Source organism: Mauremys reevesii, linkage group 8 (assembly GCF_016161935.1).
Source record: "Mauremys reevesii isolate NIE-2019 linkage group 8, ASM1616193v1, whole genome shotgun sequence".
Lineage (NCBI taxonomy): Eukaryota > Metazoa > Chordata > Testudines > Geoemydidae > Mauremys > Mauremys reevesii.
In genome coordinates this window covers 30,103,533-30,127,445 of record NC_052630.1, presented here as the reverse complement: position 1 = coordinate 30,127,445, position 23,913 = coordinate 30,103,533, and the positions used below count along the sequence as shown (strand labels likewise).

Genomic DNA, 23,913 nt, shown 5'->3' with positions numbered 1-23,913 from the left:
TTATTTGTTCCTCTTCCAAAATGACGGGTACTGCCACCATGAATATTGTTACTTCCCAAAAGACATTGCACTCAAACTTGACTGGTAGTGCATCTGTGATATAATACCTAGCAGCACCATACTTCCGGGATTGCATTTCTTGGAACATAACAGACTGGAAGACTCACTGTGTTTGTGCAAAACCGTATGCTCATTAATCTCAATATATCTGAGGGCATCCTGCCAGCATGAGTGTTTTCTATTAGGTCCCAGTTTATAGGCTAATTGCCTTATGTAACATGAAAGTTAAAGCATATTTTATTAAGAAACTAAATCAGGATATATCAAATCTATTCATCCATAACACACTGGAAGCTTTTCCCAGTAAGAACTGAGGCTTACGGTAAGGGTGTGTGTGGGGGAAGAGGGCGGTAGGCTTTTCTTTTTCAGAATTTAAGCTTTCCCTTACAAAGATGGTTACAAGGAAATGGCCACATATAAATTGATGGAGAGCTGTCTTCCTGAGTCTGAAAGCTGACTGCCTCTGCAGCAGAGAGACATTAAAGTTCTGGTCAGTTTCCTGGCCATTAATGCTTTCTGGCATATTGTCAAGCAGCATATTAGTTTCCTGATGTTCCTACCAGGGAAGGATCTGAAAAGCAGGCACTGGAGTTAATCGTGAAGGAGGAAAATGCAAATGCAAATACAAATTCAAAAAAAAAGGGGGAAGTAGTGGTAAGGGTATGGCCCTGTAGACCATCCCCTCCTTTTGTCAACTAGAAGGGCTTAGGAGAAGGGTCAAGTATCAGATACCACCTCCTTCCTCCCTTCCAACAACTGGAGAAGAGTTGGGGTGGACGGAGGGAGAAGAGTAACCAGTTATATGATACATGGAACCCTCAAGCATGGTCCAGGGGCAGCACCATTATGGAAATCCCAGCACACTCCCACTTCCCAACTGCTGGAGATAGGGTGGGTCTGGGCTTTTCACCAAGGTCCTACCCACCTTTGACTGCTTCTGAGTTAAGCAGTTTAGTTCTCCAGTTCTAAGGTGTCTGGTAAGGCCTGAATTCAAGCATCTCACCATTTTCATAAAGCAGGTGCTCAAGTGCAAATTCTGCCCACATGGAAGGTGCTTGAGAACTACAATCAAACCTTCCAACACAACCACCATCACCACTGCCAGACACACTGTTGCCTATGAGACTTTTTTTTCAGGAAAATGACAAGGAAAAGCCATTGTGTATCTATATTCTTCGGCATTGAAAGAGCATTTTCAATAATAGAGAAATAATGCCATTTAATCCAGAAAGTTGTTTTTGTTTTGCTGTGTTTTTTGTCACATAATAGTGACATTAGAACTACATAAACCCACATCTAAGGATGAAGGCCAGGGTTACAATTTTGCATGTGAGCAGTGGAAAGTGACTGAATTTAATAGAACATCTCCAATTCCTTATTTCTGGAGATTTGTGTTTTTAATGATCATCTGTAGCTGTTGTTTAAGATAATTTTTATATATTAAATTTACAAAGTTCTGCAATATGCCATAAGCCACTATATGAAGATGACCTTGTGACCCTTTAGAAAGTTCAAGTACTTAGAAATTCAATTGTTTTTTTGTTTCTGTCATCTCTCTCTAGGGCAATCAAAAGTTTTTGGTGGAAAATCAGATCAATAGAATGAAAAACTATTGAACATTAACTTGACATTATTGTATGTGAAGGTTGGCCTTCTAAATTCTGTCCACAGCTACTATCTTCAGTTAAGAAAACTCCTTCACCTACATCTTTATCACCAAACCATATTTCCACAATTTTCTTTCTGTCAAATGAATATATCTTAACCTCTTAACATTTCTTTTAAAAGCAATAAAAAAGGAAATATTTACAACTTACAGCAACTTTTTTTTTCATTTTAACCCACACTTTAGGATTAATAAAGTGATCTATAATTTTATATACTGTAGAAAGTAATAAAATAGAGTTCAGCCAAGTACTGACACACAAGCTTGTCTGAATAAACCAAAGTTACTTCCATACTTGAATACAGAAGGGGAATTGTTACAAGTAATTGACCTAAATATATTTTCTGAGGTCTTTTTATATTTTTGTAAATGAAGGGATAATGTCACTTCAATAATCTCCCTACTGTTACAAGTGAAACCTAAGACTGCAGTACTGCTAAATTTAGAAAACAAAGTATACTCTTTCCCCATTGTGTTCTCTTTGTGCACTTTATGCAGTCAGATTCACTATTTCCTCTTTATTTATACTCACTTTACTCTATACCTGTGCATCTTTAACACAGAAGAGAAGATAATATTTTTAAAAGAATAGAAAATGTAGTAAGACCACCTTTAAAAAAGTCAGAGATAGACAGGAGAGCTTAGGGGAAGGTGTGGTAAATGAAACTACTCAACACTTTTAAAAAACGTCTTAGCTTTCAAGTTGACAGTACTCTTTTAAGCCTGGGGAACATGTTTTAAGCATGACTTATTGGTGTCAGTGTAGAAAGGGTTAGTGCTTTCACTTATTGAGCTGTGACAATACTGGAGAAGGATAAAAATAGGTCCCAGCAATAAATGGCATTGCCATGTGGTGTTGCTAAAGGATCTGCCCATAACCGCTTAGTACCCAGAAGCCTCCTACTGCAAGACAAACCCAAGAAAGGAACCAACAGGACTCCACTGGCCATCACATACGGTCCCCAGCTAAAACCCCTCCGACGCATCACCAGGGATCTACAACCCATCCTGGACAATGATCCCACACTTTCACAGGCCTTGGGTGGTAGGCCAGTCCTTGCCCACAGACAACCTGCCAACCTGAAGCATATGCTCACCAGTAACTGCACACCGCACCATAGTAACTCTAACTCAGGAACCAATCCATGCAACAAACCTCGATGCCAACTCTGCCCACATATCTACACCAGCGACACCATCACAGGACCTAACCAGATCTGCCACACCATCACCGGTTCATTCACCTGCACGTCCACCAATGTAATATATGCCATCATATGCCAGCAATGACCCTCTGCTATGTACATTGGCCAAACTGGACAGTCTCTACAGAAAAGGATAAATGGACACAAATCAGATATTAGGAATGGCAATATACAAAAACCTGTAGGAGAACACTTCAACCTCCCTGGCCACACAATAGCAGATCTTAAGGTGGCCATCCTGCAGCAAAAAAACTTCAGGACCAGACTTCAAAGAGAAACTGCTGAGCTTCAGTTCATCTGCAAATTTGACACCATCAGCTCAGGATTAAACAAAGACTGTGAATGGCTTGCCAACTACAAAACTTCTCCTCCCTTGGTTTTCACAACTCAACTGCTAGAAGAGGGCCTCATCCTCCCTGATTGAACTAACCTCGTTATCTCCAGCCTGCTTCTTGCTTGCATATAAATACCTGCCCCTGGAAATTTCCACTACATGCATCCGACGAAGTGGGTATTCACTCACGAAAGCTCATGCTCCAAAACGTCTGTTAGTCTATAAGGTGCCACAGGACTCTTTGCTGCTTTTACAGATCCAGACTAACACGGCTTCCCCTCTGATACTAGTCCACCCTTGTTGTAGCACCTATAGCAATTACTCTTGTGATTCAAGGTGTAATAGTGGAAGAAGATAGTTACCATAGAGAGGATCTATTTTCTATTCAACACTTGAGCTGGTCAAAATTATTCATCACAATTTTGATGAAAAATCTATTCTGTTTTTCAACCAGTTCTAAGTTACAACCAATTGATGGCAAGCATGGGTATGTCTACACTACCCGCAGAATCGGTGGGCAGCAATCAATCCAGCAGGGGTCGATTTATTGCGACTAGTCTAATCAACTCCCAAGTGCTCTCCCGTCGACTCCTGTACTCCACCTCTGCGAGAGGCGCAGGTGGAGTTGATGGGGGAGTGGCAGCAGTCAACTCACCACGGTGAAGACACCACGGTAAGTCGATCTAAGTACGTCGACTTCAGCTACGTTATTCACGTAGCTGAAGTTGCGTAACTTAGATCAGTCACCCCCAACAGTGTAGACCAGGCCACATGTGTAAAGCACTCTTGCCATATTGCTTGCACCTGGGTACCCAAGCCCCATGGAGGTTCAGCCATTGACAGGAACTAGGAGGGGTAACTCTTCCTTGGACCAAATATGGAGGTTTTGGCTATTTTGAGTCTCAATATTTGCTTCCTTAAAATTAAAAAAGACTATTTTTATATTGTTAGCTGAGAGAAAGTCATTTACACTTGTTTAGTTGACCAACCAATGCAGTAGTGATACTGACAGAGCACACATGTCTATGACATTATTTTAGCCAGCTTGATATTGCACTCCTAGGATGGTGATTGTATTGGATTATACTAATCTGAAGTTTTATTTGCCTCAGCTTTGGTAATAAAGCTGCAATGTATGCGAGATGTGGGAGCTGGAGGTCTTCAAACTATTACAAAACAGCATCTTAGTAGAGAAGTAGCTATTTACAGAAGCCATAATGAATAAACTCAGCAACTTCCCAATCTGTTTTTTGAAAACACTTGTAGTTAGACCTTAGCCAAGCCTTCCAAGTTTGAGCTGTAAAAAGGGAAACATTTTACTGAGGACCTCTTTGCAAACCTTGAAATTGTACAGCTATGGACAACCTGTTTTATTCAATGGCTAAATCTCACTGCAAACTGAACAAGTTTGAGCTTGATGATTCATGCATGGTGTTTAATTGGAAGTAAGGATAGTTTGGCTATTTTCAAAAATACCTTATGTTTTGTCTCACATGAGTTTTTTCAGCAAATGTGGACTCAGCTTGAAATGTAACTTGAATTTCAGCTCCCCAGTATTTTTAGATCTCTGGGTAGTACCAAGAAAGTTCAAATAAGGTTCAATTGATAGCTAGTTCATGAACACAAAAAAAAACATACTGATTAATCATGGCAAGGACTTGAACCAAGACTGATTTCTTGTACTATTGTGGATAAAGTCAATTAAAGTCCATCGCTCTGGCAGTTTCCATTTCAAGCCCATGTGAGCAGAAAGAGAAAATACAAGCACCTCTTCTGCTGCATCCCCAGTAACAGGCTTCTCCTCTGTCCCCCACCTCCTGTTCCTCTCTACTCCATACTATCTGTATGGATTTGGGAGGCTGCCAAAAGAACATATGTACCTTTAAAGTGGCCTTCTGAGCAGCTGAGAGGTATATGAGTGAGAGGTACAATATAAAATGATGTCAGTATGAGGTGGCAGTCCTTAAGCCATCTTATTTCTTTCTATACTCATACCATGTACCTAAAAATTACAGTTTCTAATAACTTATAACCTATGACTACAAAAGCCATTCTCCCACCTCAATGGGTGGGGGAACTTGAAGGGGCTGGAAGTGAAAGGGCACAGCCCCAGCAGTGAGGGAGGGGGACACTCAGTGAAGAACGCCAGGTAGGTCCTCCTCCACCCCAACTCTCTGGCACCCATTGGCCAGTTGGGGAGGGGAGAAAGGTGCTGATTGGCCAGCATTTCCCAGCTCCCAGTATTTAAGCTGGAATGGAGGCCATGTGGAGGCTCTTTCAGCTCCATTCCAGCAGCCCCCCTAAGCTAGTAATGGGAATCCAGCCAGACGGATGCTGCATGTCTAAATGATCACCCATTTGGAGGTCAGGAGAGAAATTTTCTCCCATGAGACAATTGGCAGAGAACAAGAGAGATTTTTCACTTTTCTTGCAGCACCTTCAAGCCACAGTGAGTTAAGCAGGAATGTGCTTAGCACCTAACTGAGGTACTTGGATGAGTTGTTACAACTTGCAGCCAGTTCCCAGTAAGATTTAGAGCACAAAATGAACAGACACCAGAAGTAAAAGACCTGGGATTTTGGTGATAAGCCTTGGGATCATAGGATAGGGTGAGACATGGGGAGCCCTCAGGGGCTGAAGTCCATACCCTTCTGCACCCTCTGTCCCCTTCATGGGGTTGGTGGGACTCAAAGCAAACTGAGTCCTGAGGGGCAGGCTGAGAAGAGCCTACTCTGAGTTACGGGGTACAAGAAGGAGGCGTGTAACCACAGCACTGAAACCATTTAAATGCCTGGTATTGGAGTATGGGTAATAGGTAGGTAGCACCCCTCCCCTGTGGTTAAGTTTAATGAAAGTTGCAGCCTGCCACTTAAAATCCATCCACATGCCTTGTCCTCATTTTGCCACCGTGTGCCAATGAAGGGGAATAAAATGTTCATGCAAACCCTAATGACTTGTAAAAACCGTGCATTAAACCAGCTTCACTATAACAAAAACTAATTAACTAATTAAATCTAGCATAGGAGGAAAACTCCCCAAAAATTCAGTTTAGATGCTTATTCAGTTCTGCTGAGAACTCCACAATCTAATTCCACAAAGTTGTCCACCACTCAGCAGGCCCTGCAGAAGTGCACTCCTACATCATCTTCTTGAAAAGAAAACCAGTGGCCTGATTCTCTTTTCTCTTCTCAATAGCAGATGGAACATTTGTCACCCTGGTGTCTAGGCTTGCCAGACATCTGTTTTTGGACCAGAACACCCGGTCCAGTCAGCAGTGCAGCGGGGCTAAGGCAGGCTCCCTGCCTGCGTGGCTCCACGCGGCTCCCAGGAGCAGCTGGCATGTCTGGCTCCTAGGCTCAGGAGTAGCTAGGGGGTCTCTGTGCATGGCCCCAACCCAAGCCCTGCCCCCACAGCTTCCAGTGGCCAGGAACCCCAGCCAATGGGAACTGCAGGGGAGGTACCTGCGGGCACGGGCAGCATGCAGAGCCCCCTGTCCTCCACCCCCAGGAGCCCCCCAGGAGCCAGAGGTATGTGCCGGCCACCTGAGCCACCTGAGGTAAGCGCCACCTGGAGCCTGCACCCCCTCACACCTTCCTGCACCCCAGCACCCTGCTGCAGCCCTGAGCCCCCGCCTGCACCCCAAACACCTCATCCCCAGCCATACCCCAGAGCCTGCATCCCCAGCTGGAGCCCTTACCCTCTCCCGCATCCCAATCCCCTGCCCCAGACCATTGAAAGTGAATGAAGGTGAAGGAGAGTGAACGATGGGGGGTGGGAAGGGGATGGCGAAAGGGGCAGGGCAGGGCAAGGGTGTTCAGTTTTGTGAGATTAGAAAGTTGGCAACCCTACTGCCAAATCCTGAGATGTCTTGGAAGTGGGAGCACACACAGCAGTGAGCAGCACAAAGATTATAATTATTTGTATTGTACTAGTGGCTAGAGCCCTGCTCACAGACCAGGACCCTGCTGTGCTAGGCGCTGTACAAACCGAACAAAAAGACAGTCCCTGTGCCAGAGTTACAATCGAACTAAAGATTACTGCTGATGGTTTTCTTTCTTCTGAACTGGATTAGAGAGCACATAAACTGCAGCCATTCTGAGAAAATGGAGTCAGAACAGTTTCTACAAGCCTGTTGACCATATCAAATATACCTGCCATTTATGAAATGTGTACAAATACTTTTTGTATCTTATGTGACCTATCGCAGCCAACCAACTCACCTCAAAGTTCTAAGAGTAATAGAAGAGTTCGCTACAAAAATCTTCTGTCAGCCGAATAGCAAAAGCATGTGTGAAACGTTACTACTGCAACAATTTATGAAACTGCTCTAGTTTTGAGAATGTTTCTTGAACTCAGACACATTTTGAAAAGTACATGATTCATTAGAAATATTTTGCCTACCTCTAATACAATGCACATGGTCAATGATTATGTTAAAAATGTTAGAAAGGAAATGTGATTCACAGAACAAAATGTCTTACCAAAATTATAAAATATAATTTGTTGCAGAAAAATAATCTGAAGATCAAGAGCCTGTGTAACATAATAATCTAATCTCCTGTGGGCTGTAATACTTTGATCTTATTTCGGTTGTTGGGTTTAGCATGCAAGTGCAGGTTTCTTTTGGTGGACTTTGATATACAAGAGGCCAGACTACATTTGAACTCTATGGCCTGGTCTATACATAAAACATAGGCTGACATAGGTATAGCTTTCAGGGGTGTGAAAAATCTATAATTCTGAGCAACATAGCTATGCTAACCTAATTCCCAGTGCAAACACAGCTAGGTCACTACCGCCACTCAGGAAGGTGGAGTTCCTACAGGAATGGAAAAACCCCTTCCCCATCACACTATAGGTTGTGTCTTCACAACAGGGTTATGCTGGCAGAGCTACAGTACCGTAGCTATGCCGTGTTAGTCTCCATAGTGAAGACATGGCCTGTGATTCTATGATCCTATTCTATCCACCTAGAACATTTTGTAGTCTGTTAGGAACTTACAAAGTACACGTGAATGACTGCACAAGTTATAAAGCAGTGGAAAACCAGGCCCAAACCATTTAAAATGTCTCGTTTACTTTGCATATGAGAAATAGCCTATTTGTCAAGTGGTTGCTCATTGTTCCCTTTCCATTTCCTCAGCAGGTCTAACCTGCACTCCGGGATTTTTGGAAAAATAAGGTTTAGGATTTTTAAGAACTAGCATTGTTTTAACATTTTATACCTGGCTGCTCATCTCTCAGTTACCCAATGCAAAACAGATTTGGAAAATTAAACCAATTGAATATAAAAGTATGGAGGTTTATGCTCTTGGTTTTTTTTTTAATGAATCAATAAATAAAAACACACCAGAACACTTCTAATTGGAACATAAATTCTAATATAAGCTTTAAGGCAACAAAATACAATTTTCCCTTGGCTGTTAAAACCAGGTTGGCATTATTACATTAAAGAAACCCATAAATATTATGCTTTGATACTTTGTTAATATTGTCAACAACTAGTCTTGTTCATTAGCAATTTTACTTTTACCCAAGCATTTCCCTTGCCCATAAGACCAAATATCTTGCATAAAAAACTCATCATAGAAACTAACCTGCGCTGAAAATATTAGTTTTTCATTGTGACTTTTTCTCTGAATTAAATTTAAAAAAAAAATCAGTTATCTTGTGGATGACACAACTTTCATTTTCAGATGAACTATGAAAATAAATCACCAGAGCTTTTGTACAGTACAAGAATATTCAAGACCTTCCATAAATGATAGCAATAAAAGTGCTGGGGGACATCACTGAATGGAATTCTGATTGATGTGGGATGGAGTGCATTGCATTGCAGGCAGTAGTGTAGAACATAAATGCCATCCCTAGTTATGCTTTATAACAATATTGTTTTAAAGAAGTGTGTGTGCGTGCACATGTGCATGTGTCACCCTTACCATTTTTTGTCTAAGCTAACTAGACATGAAGTGACCATTATTTCTTATGTTTTATTGTACAAAGAACAGCAAAAAATAAAAATAATAAATGTCCAAGACAATTAGGTTTTTAATGGTGACCATTGTTTGTGTATTTTTACACACACACACACACACACACACACACACTTCATTCCATAACATATAATATGTATATATTATCAGTGTTAATAAACTTCCTTTGAGCAACCTGATAAATATTTCATTCATGTCAATAAGTTCATGACACAAAAGGACCAAGACCATAGACATAACTGATTGGAATTTCAGCCTAAAACAAAGTTCTCAAAAGTTTTCAAAGAATGAACCACAATTAAATGGAGAAATTGATGGGACACTCCTCCCTGCCCATCAAATGTAATGTAAATAATGTACTTTTAGCATCTTTTAATGCACTTCAGCAACTGGAAATAAAGAGGAGATTCAACACTATGTAAACAACCAAAACTCTTTGGAGGATCGACCACTCTCTGTGACATGGACTATTGATCTTGATGCTTTCTACATTGCCAGCCAAGCTCCTTGCTAGTTTTAGTATGTTTAGCTCTTCATAATGCTGTTTTCCTGTCCTCCTGGTACATTTTGATGCTCCCTTCCACCCGTTAAAGAAAAAAAAATATCTACAAATTGGTGAAATTTGAATGCAGGGTTTATTTCCACTCAGAAACAAAGGACTCCTCCATATTCACACACTGTCTTTACCAAATAAGCGTATTTTAACTAATTTGTTTTCAAAACAGAAAAGGAACATTTTGAAATGCTACTTCAACGCCATTTTCTCCCTCTTCATCTTACATCTCCCATTTTCCTCTTCTTTATAATCTGTCTTTCTCCCTCCTACAATTCTCCTATGACTGTTAACCTGCCCACCACTATCTCTGCAACATGGCCCGCACACAATGCTGCTTCTGCCTTCAAGCAGATAGCACTTTGTCTGAGGGCAGAACTTGAGAGAGTACCACCCTGTTTTTTTCCTCCAATTCCACCCGAACTCTCACATCTGAATAAGTGTGGCTCTTTTGTTAAACAAGAACTTGACAGTACTGAAGCCAGCAATTTTGTACGTTCAACCACTGAAACCCAAACATCACATAACTAGAGACAGTTTTAGGAACTTGAGAGACAAGGCCATATAACTGCATGTTTGCAGTTTTGCTATCAGAATGGGAGGTTGGGACAGAGAGTTAAGGTTCCATGAAAACAGAAGGAATATTTGGACATCCTTGGTTTTAGGTGGCTCTAACTTACATGTTGTCATTGTTATGACCAGAAATGCTTCACTGGTAAGGAGAATAATGAATTGTTATTGGCTGTTGCTAGGGAAATTGTTAGCCTAATAGAGGCTATTTATGAATTATATGCTTTGTCCAGAGAAAATTTATAAAATGTATAAAAAGTTTAGTTATAAAGTGTGCTTTGGAACAGTCTGAGGAAGCTTTCCTTTGGGCAAGGATTTCAGAGCTAAGTTCACCAGCAGCCCCCTGGCTGTTGATTTCTTGAAGTCATTTCAGACTTTTTAGGTAAATATACATGTTTTGAAATGCTCTAACCTTACTGCGACAGGGTGTGTGTGTGTGTGTGTGTGTGTGTGTGTGTGTGTGTGTGTGTGTGTGTGTGTGTGTGTGTGTGTGCTTGAGATTTAATAAGAAAGTAGTTTTAGGTAAAAGCACTCTTGCTTGTATCAATCATTTATCAGACGGATGAGCTGTACCCCCATTTATTTATTCCTGACACTGCCTGGAGAGAAACAGTTAAGTTACCACTGCTTTGGTTCTGAAACCCCTCGGTAACACTTTCACTCCCATCTTCAAATGAGTCTACTGGCCTCTCAAATATTGAATGACAGTTCTAAAGTGCCTTTCTTATGGTTAAAACTCTCATGATCTTGCATGTTTCTCTCTGATTCTCTCCTCTTTGCTTATCTAATATTCATCTTCGCTTCCCCTCCCCCCCACTTTTCAGAAGGTCACCTACTGTTGTGTATTAGTCTTCTCTTCAACACTTGCTACTTGGAACAGCATTGCCAAGAGCGTCTCAGTCTCAAAGTTAACATCTCTTCTCAAACTTTACTTTAAAATATATCCTTTTCTTCTTTTCTTTTCTTCTCTTCTTCTTCTTCCCCTTTTTATTTTTATTTTTATATTTGTACAATTACATTACATTCATTACTTCTATTTATTTTTTTTGCCATTATTTCTTTTTTTGGATACTATTTTTCCATGACTATGATGCAGAAATGGGAAAGCAGATTTTGTGCCCCAGATAGCACATTTTCATGATATGTTTGCAAAGATCTTTTACACCAGTGCATTTTGTAATTTATACCACTGGCTTGCTTTGGATTATTTATCTCAAAGCATTTGGGGATACAGAGAGGAAGACACTAACATTAAAATTATTATCTGCACCCCCCTTCATCATTTTTTACCCTCTATTCACTAGATCTAATACATGAATTAGGATACATTCACGTTTGACAACATTTCACCTTGAACAGTCCCTTGAAATGTGTTAATTACTTCTGCTAAACAATCTGTTCTACATTATATTTAGCAGTGAGACTCTGGGTTAGTTTCCCAAATCTGAAGAAGAGCTCTGTGTAAGGTTGTCTCTCTCACCAACCGAGCTTAGTCCAATAAAAATATTTCCTGACCCATCTTCTCTCTCTAATATCCTGGGACCAATGGCTACAACAACACTGCATACAACATTTCCCTGTAACATTTGTAAGTGGCAGGGGAAACCCAAGAAGCCATTAGTGCTATTCAACTTAAAAGCATGCTTAAGGCCACAGACGAATGAAGCCATATTTTTGGTATTTGGGTTTGTTCATGGAGTACAGTGGTAATCATATGAGAAGTCAGTTTAAAAATTGTTAAATTGAGTGTTCTATATGAAAGGAACGTTACAGTGGGGAGTATAGCTCCCTATTATACCAGTAAGAGGAGCTGTTCATTGTGACAGACCAGTAGCAATGCTCAGAAGTAGGAGAGTAGGTAAGTCAGGAAAAACTGACATGAGAAGGAAATAAAGGGAGTGTCACTAGAGATGCAGGGTGACAACCAGACTCTTCAATTAGACTAGGAAACTTTTCTCCTTTATTGGATTAACTGTTCCGTAGTCAGTAAAGCTCTATTCATAGGTGGTTCAAAACAAATCCAAGTTGGGCAAAGCTAAACTCTGTACAGATAGCACAGCAAAGTCAGAGGTAAAATTTAAGCCAATATATAATGCAAAAATAATTCCGCTTGCTAAGTGGAACATTATGTAACCCACTCATGGTTCCAGTCAAACAGTCTTTATTTATGAGGTCATCCATAATTAGTGTAAATAGCTGTGATACCACTGACACTCCCCTGTCTAGGGCATGTGAGCGAGACTGGTCAGGGAGTCCCACACATCACATGCAGTATAATGAACCACTTTTAGCTATAGGCAGGACAAAGCTTGTGCAACTTAACTACACTTTGCTTCCTTTTGCCTCCAACTGCATGCATTCTGTTTTTATGTTTCCATATTGCAGTATATGTATAGTGCACCAGAAAAAAATCAGTCTACTGTAGGGTGACCAGACAGCAAGTGTGAAAAATCGGGATGGGGTTAGGGGGTAATAGGAGCCTAGATAAGAAAAAGACCCAAAAAATGGGACTGTCCCTATAAAATCAGGACATCTGGTCACCCTAGTCCATTGCTACAGCCAGCACTTTTCCTGCTGGATGCAAAACAACAGAAAAATGAATAGAAGCATTTAGCAGGCCTGTCGGGCTTTGTGAATGCCTATAGAGAAGCAGCATCAACTACACTCTGCCATTGGCTGGATTTCTCAATAGAGCTGCCTTACAATCTGTCATTTACATTTTTCCAAATTCAGGAATGGGGACTTTCTTGGTAAAAAGTACCCTAAGAGGTTTAAAATGTCCTATAAATAATCCACTGCACAGTAAATATGGGTTCTAAGTGTGCTGAATGCTTATGAATGCAATGTTGGGCCCATCAACACTTTCTTATCATCTTAAAAAAACCCAACCTGCACTCCCCAAGATTTTCCTATCACCACTATTGTCTGGGGTAATTTAAGTGTTTAAAAAGGCACTCTGAGAAATCAAATTTAGCTTCAAATTTAGCTTTTTAAAGATATAAGAACAACAGAAATGGTTCTACAATAAAAACAAAACAAAACCATCACCAATGACTACAACCTTTCCCTGCAGCAGTGGATGCCCCAGCATTACAGCATTAAGAGCCTGAAAGTAAAACAGACCTAAATAATTTTCACCAGCCAAGCTCAGAGAGCAGCAAAATGTACATAGTTAAACAATGCAAGGTGTTGTTAGCAGCCCTGATAAATACATTTCTTTACAATCTATGATTTTTAATCTGACCATCTCTTTAAACATTTTCATTTGGCTGGAACATGGAAGCTTTATAGCAATATAAATATAAACCCTAAGCCTGTCTGGATCAAACTGGCCCACAGAATTATTAGTCATAAGGGGGCATTATAGACAAAGTGTAATATCACAAGTGAATTTCTAATGTCAACTGATGCAATGTAGATACTGGATGATCCCCAAAGGAATATGATCTGAGCAATGATAGACATGTTATTGCTCTGTAGAATTAAAAATACTGTATTCATGAATGATGCAGAAGCTGATATGTTTTCCTAGATGTGCAGAGCAATTTAGACAAGAAAAGTTTTATATGCTTGCAAATAAACAAGGGATTGCTTAGTTACCAAAGTACTAAATTGCTGCTTTTTCAGATTAATCTCCTGACACATAAAGTAATTGCTAATAGGAGAAGCACAAGAGGGTAGAAGAAATTTTTATTCAATTAGATTTGCTCATTATGAACCTAAACCTGCCTCAGACAGTGAAACAACCTGGTAGTAATTGCTGTCCATAGAATTTTACTTTGAGAGCAACTATGAATGATCAACAGGAATGTGCCTAGACAACAACTCCCCCAGTCCTGCCAGGAAAGGGAGTAAGAGGAAAGCCTGGGGTAACTATGTAGCCATGATTCTAAGAACATTTTAAACGGAGTCCAGGCATCTCTGACTCCTAATTTCTGTCAGCATAAACCAAACCACATTTGAGTCACAAAACACAAAAACAGCAGATCTCTTCTGGAAAGACCATTCCATTGAAATTCTAGGTAAAAGCCCAATCAACATCATCAAAATTGAATTTGGTAGCTTAATAGTTCAATTCAGTTTAACCAAGTCTCTTCCTAAAGACGCACTTCTTCCAGGAGGACCACAAATACCAACTAATCAGTTATCCTCTGCCCTCTCCATTCCAATAATTACTCCGGGGGGAATTTTGCACCAAATAATTAAAAATTGTGTGCACAATATTTTAAAATTCTGCAAATTTTATTTGTCAAAATAACACTATATAATCACGCCAGTTTCAATTATTTTGGTAATTTATTTCAGCGAGTGTGCCTGTAACAACACACACACACACACACAAATTCCCCCAGGAGTAGAGAGTTAAAGAAACCCCTATGACAACCCAGTTCCTGTTTCTCTGCCCCCGAGGACAGCTGGGGGCGAGAAGAGGAGACACTCACACCTTCCTCCCCCCCAGACCCCACAATGGAAAATAGGTTAAACGAAGGCAATCTAATCCCATCTGGGCTCTGGAAACATGTTCTGATTATCCTTACCTAGTCAAACAAATCACTGCCAAATAATGGTGGGAGGATATCCTATTATCCACCACCAGGTGTAAGAGCTAACCAACCCCCCATCCATGGAAGGTATGAAACTAAGGTTTCCAATTTTGATTTCATCACATGACATAATCTTTAATTAAAGATTAATCTTTAATTCTGGGGACTCCAGGTCAATCCTGGAGGGTTGGCACCCCTAAATGAAACTCTCCCAATGGGACAAGAGGAGTTTCAAACCTGAGAAAACCAAGATGGTATTAGGCAAACCACACACTACAACACAAATGCCATCTGTTTCTCAGACATTCTCCTCCCTTCCTTCATTTTGTGCTTTATTATAAACATTTTCTAACATTATATCTTTCAACATTCAATGATGTTTTGAATGTTAAGTATGTGTGTGTGCGCGCGCGCGCAATCGGTAGACTAGACAGACCCAGAAGTATTAATGTGTCTCATATCTAGAACAACTAAGAAAAAAAAGTAGCATGCTTCTACACCTTCTAGTCCTGTTTTCTACCTAACTAGGCTTTCCTAAGGCGCCTATTGTCATCTTGTGCATTGTCAAGTATTTTTTCTTGCCTTAAGATATACTTTTGAAAAATCAGATACATTGTTTATACCAGCCTCTCCTCTCAAACACAGTACAGTAAGTGATTTCCATTTTCATTTCCTGGATCTGTGCAGCTGTAGCACTAGGAGTGTCATGACTGGGGCGTGGGTGGTCAGGCCTACTGGCTGGAACAAGAATCAGGCTTAGTGGTTAGAACAGGAGTTGGGAGCCAGGAACCAGTGCGATGGGTGGGAGACAGAGTCAGAAGCAAGACTGGAGTAGGACAGGAACAAGGCAGTGTCAAGGCTGGGGATAGGGTGACCAGATGTCCCAACTTTATAGGGACAGTCCTGATAGTCAAGACTTTGTCTTATATAGGTGCCTATAGGTACCCCCACCTCCTCCCGATGTTTCATACCTGCTGTCTGGTCACCCTAGTTGGAAACCAGGAAGGCACAAGAGCGATTGCAGCTGCAGGCACACACACTGAGCAGCCAATGACCTGCTGCTGCTCAGTGACCTTAAAAGCAGGCTTAGGGGCTTCCTTCAACCAGTCAGGCAGCCCGGTCAATCAGGGAGTCATACCCTAACCCAGCTGAGCTCATTAATCTGGCTGGAGGCTGAACTAGCTGGTCCTCAGGCTCAGTTGAAGGAGCTCATGCTTCACAAGGAGGAGTACTCAAGTGATTAGCTAGGTTAACAGAGCGGGCTTGGGAAAGGCCAAGACTGCCAATTTGTGACAAAAACTGAGGCAGGTAACAATAAATAATTTGTATTGCCTGGTTCATTCTAGATGTTCTCAGAACACTTTTGGGGTGCACCGTCACTGCAGAGGTAATGCCAGACTCTTACCCAAGTTTTAGCCCAACCTTGCCTCATCTACATACAAACATTTTGCCTGGGTTTGGAGGTGCTTTAAGCCTAGGCTACCTTATTCAGTTGTTGGGGGGGGGGAGAGGGAAGATATATAAAGCTCAGTCTCTGCTTTAACTTGGACTGCAACCCACTCACGTATTGCTGTGAGTGATGCAGACTAAATCATTGGAGCACTGATAGTCCTCCAGTGCCTTTTCATATTGCCCCCTGAAAGACAGAAAAATTGTCCCAAAATTGACTGGGAAGAATCAGTATGTCCCAGCACAAACAACGAGGGGTTTTGCCTTCAGACACACACAGGTGAGTGCAGAAACTGTGAAGACACAATGACACAGGTAGAGCTTTGCAGTGGGGACGCTTATACCTGGACTAGGCGTCCTTCGATGCTGGTCACCATTGGCTAATTCTGCAGTGCTGACTCACCCACACTAACAGCAATTTGCATTAAAAATGGTCAGTACTGGTCATGGTCATGGTTGAGCATGAATGGCAATTGTGCACGCATATTGTAACACAACAATTCTGAAGATATGAGTATACACTGCGTATCTTTGGATGTATGTTACACACATATACTATTTCCATTCCAACAATATGAAATATTTCAGAGAACTACAATAAATTAAAAAAGTAGCTTATTAAGCTCTGATTTGTTCATGACAATGACCCCACAAGTAAAATATTTCTATACCAGACATAAGTCTGAAAGAAATTAACAATGTGATTATTTTGACATTTAAGAATGTATTGTTCAAACACAACTGGCTTAGTCATTTACAGAAATTTTAATCACTGGAAATGTCCAGTCCTGTTTCCATTTATTTGAATGGCAAATGGAATCAGGATCAGCCCATTACATGCCTAAAGAATGGAGATATTATATTTTCCTGCCTTCTTTTTTTTAAGCCAAACTAAAAGCACCTGGAGACAGTCTAAGAACGATGATAGACTTCAGGTAAAATCCTGAGTGCTCATCTCAAGAAAATCTATCAATCCCCTTAAATAACATGAAGCACAAATGAGCAGGATTACAGCTGTGCCAAATTGCCAATATGTTGATATTACACTTAAGGAACAGATGTCCTGATGTTCTTGAATGAGGAAGTTTGAAAGGAACCTGTCTACCACCAGTGATATCTATAAAATTCAGGTATCCAGCCATTTCCTTAGTGACTATTGATCTTTGATGAGGGAATTATTCTAACAGTGGGTACCTTCCTGTAACCGATTTCAGTTAAGACATTTTTAGAAGTTAAAATAGGAATTAGGTTTGTCATGTTTTGGAGCACCACTGCTTTGGAGCATGAATTCTTTAAATATTTTGCTAAGCATATCAACACTCGAGGATCTGCCCCAAACACTTTGTCGTAGGCAAATCTATTCAGATGATGTCAGAATTTGGCAGTTAGTGGGTGCTCAGCTGGCTAAGTTTAGAGACATTTATAAACAAAACATATGGTTCTTACAATATACAGCTACTTAAAATCCACATTGTAAAGTTTACATCTTACATTATTAATTATATAGTTCAATAAGGGGTGGCCTCAGTGTGATGATGCCAAAAATTAATTTAGTTAGCTTCCACTGCTCTTTGGAGACATAAATTTAAGGCTTTTAGGGACAAGTAAACTTTGGAAAATGGTATTGCTTACATATTTCAAATATTTTATCACCATGAGATTTATCTTTCCCTCCAAAGAATGGTGTTAAGGGGTGAAAACCATGCAAATATTGGTCAGAAAACATATAGGTCAGGATGGGACACACAGAAGGGAAAATTGGCTATGTACAAGTTCTCCTACTCTAGGCCGATGTTGCCACAGCCCCTCCACAAAAACATTCCAAGAGCCCATCTGCCACATAAGACAAAGAAGAATCTTCCAATGCCTATGTCGATCCAACAACTGGACAAGTGAAAGGGATTAATGAACAGCTGCTCAGAGCAGCGGTGTATTTCCCTTTACCTCCCTTCACCCCTTGCCCTATTCTCTCAGTCATGGACTACAAATACTAACCCTCCCCCCGCGCCACCCCCCCACCCACAAGTCAGTCTGAATAGCCCAAAATGTTTAGAAACAATGATACATCTATACTGAGCCTTCTCATATTGCCTTCCCAATGTAACTCAATCCTGGAGCACAGGGATTTTGTTTGTCCTACAGTAGTTCCTGGAGACCCCAAATGAGATCCTTTCATGTTAAGTGCTGTATATACATGTAGTATGAAAAAGTGCCTGCCCTGGGGAGCTTACAATCTAAATAGACAGGACAGAAAGGGTGACAGGGGGAAAGAGAGGCACAGAAGGGTTAAGTGACTTATCCAAGATCACAAAGTCAGTCAGAGGCAGATCTGGGAATAGACCCCCACCCCCCCGCAAGTCTCCTGAGCCTCAGTCCTTTCCTGCCTGATAAAAAGTGTCATGGTACTCATTTATGACTGAAATAGCTAATGCCTCATTCATAGAAGGAATCGTCCCTTTTGTCACAATTTAGGGCAACTGCACCTGCATTGCCCCTCTGTGGTTCACCAAGGACACTCACTTTTAGGCTTCTGCTCCCAGCTGTCCCCTCACCTACATTTCCTTCCCTCCTGACTGGGGTTTTTCCAGGCTGCACAGTTCTCAACCTATACTCTGATACTGCCAGCAAGCCAGAATACCTCAACAGGCCAACCTCTGCTCTTTGCTCTCTCTTCAAAGGCTATGAACAACTGTAATTGCCAGTAGAGTTCCCACACAGCTCTCTCTAAGCAAGCACATGTACTCTTAAGGTGAAAGCATTGCAGAGAAAACATAAAAAACAACAGAAGGTTACCAGAGGTCAGCCAGCAGTTTTATGGAATTACAGTAGGCCTTAGTTATATGAGCCTTCATTACCTCCCACCTGGATTATAGCTGTAATATATTTGGGCATGAAGCCATCAACCTTTAGGAAACACCAACTTGTACAGAAAGCTGCACCACATCTCTTCAGTGACATGGGCTACAGCGAGTACATCAGATCTGTCCTCTACTCTCTACACTGGCTTCTCATAGAATATGAAGTCAAATTCAAAGTCTGGGTCCTTATCTTCAGAAGCCCTCGATGGTCTGGTCTAGTATGTCTAAAATATTGCCTAAAGGTCTAGGATGGAGGCCATGGCTGACAGCTCTGCTCCTCTGAAACAAAGGAACTTTCCATCATGAGTGTAAAGATCAATTATATAGGAGACAGAGCTTTCTTGAGGGGCTGGTACATACTATTCTCCCTCTGGAGAGATAAAGAGACAGAGAACAAACCACACACGACAGACACAGTACTGGAAGGCACTCTCATAGACTGGACCTAGATAGCCTCTATTCACTCCTGGGCCTCTTTACTGAGCCTGTCAACGCGGAGACCAACTCTGACTCTTCTTTGTGGTGTTGACACCTGTCTATTAGAAACCCATTTCCTCTTGCTTGTCAGTCTTTGAAAAGTGGACCAAGGGCACAGGCAGTTTTTTTCCATGCATTATGTAAGTCAATTATCTCAGATAGTGTATATATTTTTTATATGAAGTAAAACAGAAAAGGCATCTGGAACAGGGAACACTGCCTATTTTTTGTGTTAAAACATGGAATAAGATGTTCACTTCACTAGCACCAAGCTCCCTTTCAGACTGCTGAAACCTTTAAATTGTTCTGAGGGCTCTATTTACCTGTTCTGCACCATGCTCATTGCCATCCAGTCCGAAGGGTAAACATTCTTTCCTATGAGATCTTTAAACATGATGAATGTTTCCATCAAAAAGTCCTAGAACAACAAAACACAATACAACTATGATTTTATATCCTGCAGACTTCATATTCCAAAGCCAACTCTTTGCTCTGTGGAAAGCACCAAAGGAGAGGGCTCCATCCTGTTCCCACTGAAGTGAATGGCAAAGCTACCAATGACATCAATGGCAGTGGAATTGGGACCAAAATCCTGTAAAATAGAAGTTGTAGGCTAGAAATAAAAATAAAGGTGTGTTACACTTAACTTTTGAGCAATGATAAGCCATAGATGAATGGACAGAAAAACAATTCACAGTAAACAGCATGTTAATTTCGGCACTTGGGAGTAGAATTGTTGAAGAATTATTTACCATTTAGAAGAGAAATTCTTAGATTTTTTTTTTAATTTAGCTTTTTTCAAAATACATATTTCTAAAGATAGAGTGCAAGTTATATCCAGAAATTATTCATATAAACTTATAAATACATGCAACCATTCATACAAAAACCACTTCTCTTTTCTAAAGAACACTTACCAAAGAGACAGAGATTATTGGAAGATAATTATTAACACAATTATTCTATCATTAAGTATTTGATATATGGAGGTTTACCCCCAAGGTTTCTGTAATGAGCTTTAAGAGGCAGCTACTGAATTGTGAGGCCAATCACTCAAAGTGCCATCAACTCCCACTGATGCCACATAAGTGGCACTCACCAGAAGCTCTGGCTCTTTCTTAACAGTCAAATTGGTTAAGGGTAACCAAAAATGAACAATGTCTCTGAACAGCATAATATGGAAACAAATGTTTATTATCTCCATTGTCAAGACATTATTTTTATGCTATTGAGAAAAAATGAAGTGTTAACAAAAATATATTTAAAAAGCAGAAAAAATAAGCATAATGACATAATTTTTTAACAATTCTTTCCTGCTGACTTGCTCAGGTAGATTAGGGATTACTGCACTACATAGATTTTGGTAAAATTGCTAAATATAGGCTGTTTCTGAGCACCCAAAGTGCCTGGAAGACGACAATACACCAAAATATCTCCATGGTACCAGGTAGCCTGACACATTTGGAAAATTGCAAAAAGTAAGACTAGCTGGTCTTGGATCTGCCATGATCTGCACCATTGAACTCTCTGACAGTACATGGGTCTGAAAAGCAGCTGGATTTGGCAATTCGAGAATTTTCCTCCAGAAGCGTTCAGCTGGCAAAAAGCTGGTCTTATCCAGAAGTTGCATCACTGCCCACACCTGACCATGGGTGCAAGGAATGTTTCAAGAACAGGGAGGACAAGGAAAGGGGTGTGGTCAGAGAACTACCGTAACCATTTAGGGGACGGTGTCAGCTGGTGCATGTTAGAGCAGCTTCTAGGCCAGGGGTGCGCAAACTTTTTGGCCTAATGGCTGCATCGGTTTTCATAAATTGTATGGAGGGCCAGTTAGGGGAGGAGGTCATTGCCCAGCCCCCACCTCCTATCTGCCCCCTCCCCCCCAGACTCCTGCCCCATCCAACCCCCCCATTCCCTGATGGCCCCTCTGGAACCCTTGCCCCATCCACACACACCTTCTCGCTGTTCCCTGACTGCCCCCAGACCCCCCTCACCCCATCCAACCCCTCCTCTCATTCCTGACAGCCCCCCAGAACCCCTGCCGCATCCAACCACCCCTTCTCTCTGTCCCCTGACTGCCCCCAGAACCCCTGCCTCTGACACCTCATCCAACCCCCCCTCCTTCCTGCCTACCCCCTGGGACCTCTGCCCCCATTCAACCCCGTTTCCCCCATGATCAGCATCCACATCCCTGACCCCTGACCACCACCTCGAACTCCCCTGCTCTCTATCCAACCCCACCTGCTCCCTGCCCCCTTACCGCACTGCCTGGAGCACCGGTGGCTGGAGGCGCTGGAGCCAGGCCATGCTGCTGCCACCACCGCGACCACGCACAGAGCACCAGGTCAGGCTGGGCTGTGCATTGCACTGCCCCAGGAGCTCACAACCTCACTACCCAGAGCATTGTGCCAGTGGCGGAGCGAGCGAGCTGAGGCTGCTGGCGCGGGGGAGGGACTGGGGGTAGCCTCCCGGGCCAGGAGCTCAGGGGCCAGGCAGGACGGTCCTGCGGGCTGGATGTGGCCTACGGGCCATAGTTTGCCCACCCCGTCCTAGGCTCTTCTAGCCTAAACTGGGGCAAACCCAGATGCACCATGAGAATCAGTCAACTGTAGCTACTCAGCACAAAAATATAATCTGGGTCAACAATGGAGTTATTAATGGAGATAAAGAGGAGAGAGAATTAGGACCAACGTCCTGTAAAATAGCAGTTGTAGACTAGAAATAAAAGTGAAAGGCTTACTACACTGAGCAAAAATAAGCCATGGATGAACAGATAGAAAACATTTCTTATGTTCTTAGTCACAATAGAGAGCATATTAAGATAGGCACTTTGGAGAAAAATTGTTGAAGAATTGTTTACCATTTAGCAGAGTCATCTCTTAGCAAACTAGCTAACAAACAAAAAAGGCAAGACAATGATCTACCTACAGCAGCAACACCTATATCTTTGCAAGCTTCTGACTAAGGTAGCATCCAACTCCAGGTATCATTCAAGCACTCTTCAGGGCAAAAGTAAACTTGCAGGGACTATGGGGCAAGAGATATATACGGCAGATGTGTATCAGCCTATTGATGATACGCCATATTTAGACATAACTAGTATTTGGTGAAACCATCTGTTCTTCTTGAACAATTATGGCTACTAGAATCAAGTGTACTGAGTAGTCCAGTGCAGAATATGAAATATTTGAGAGCCATTTGTCTATTTGCCAGCTTTAAATGTGGATACTTACCACTAGTTCTGAATTTGTCTGAAAGGTTTCAATGTAAAAGGAGTAATGTTGGTTGTCCATTTGGTTTAAGATTGCTGTCATGCATGCCACAAAATGACTCTAAAACAAAACAAAACAAAAAAAATAGTAAGGAAATGCACATCTAGATTGTTGATTTAAAAGGAAATGAGAATAATGGATTATATCCTGCAATGCCAAATCACTATATTACTAAAAACAAACAAAACCTGTGCCATCCCAAGAATGTGAATTTTCAAAAGGCAAGAAAGGCTTCTCACTGTGTATACATTGTAAAATATGCTTAACAATAACTTACAACTAAAAATACTGAGGATACTACTCAAAGCAACTTTCTTTGTTGAAAAAGTGGTATCACTCTTAAGGGAACTCAGTGTCAGAGACAGTAATTCAACTTCCTACAGGACATGATTTTGTATGTGGTTTAAAATTCCTAAAAAGAATGTGATATTCCATAGGACTTTTGCATAACAGATTCATAGAAAATGAAAACTTTCTATAAGATCCTTTTGAATATTCATAAAAAAATAATTATATCCCTGCTACAGAATTCTACAGTAAGGATACAAAAATCTAAAATGAGAGGATATTTGCTTACATTTCTTAGATTTTTCAAGTAGCTTCTGTTGAACTCTATCAAATGTGTATAGGATCCAACTGTTTCCATCCCTATTAAATTCTGTAAAACTATATTCTTCTGAATTTTAAAACAGAATTGAAATAAAATGGAAAGTGATTTATAATCTTAGGTTTCCATTTCATTTTACAGAAGTGCTTCTTGTTTGCCAAACCTTCAGGATATAGGGGTAAGGCTAAATGACTGAAGTTTCCCTTTGAGGAACACAGTATCTCTTCCTATTGATACTTTTTTATCTTGCAAAAATTACAATAATTATGTTGATAATGTGCCAACTTAAAATAAGTTTACAAGTGAGTCCCTGATCTTTCCAACC

The 23,913-nt window shown here is 41.1% G+C and overlaps 1 protein-coding gene across 6 annotated transcripts in view; it reads right to left on the bottom strand.

Moving 5' to 3' along the window:
- The window catches only part of DOCK2 (dedicator of cytokinesis 2), a 509,152-nt gene that overhangs the window by 116,593 nt on the left and 368,646 nt on the right, over positions 1-23,913 (bottom strand). For all 6 annotated transcript variants that reach the window (XM_039483819.1, XM_039483820.1, XM_039483824.1 and 3 more), the window contains 2 exons: positions 22,943-23,041; positions 20,033-20,127 (listed from right to left, as the gene is read on the bottom strand). In XM_039483819.1, the coding sequence (XP_039339753.1) occupies positions 20,033-20,127; positions 22,943-23,041 (194 nt within the window). The remainder of the gene's footprint in view (positions 1-20,032; positions 20,128-22,942; positions 23,042-23,913) is intronic.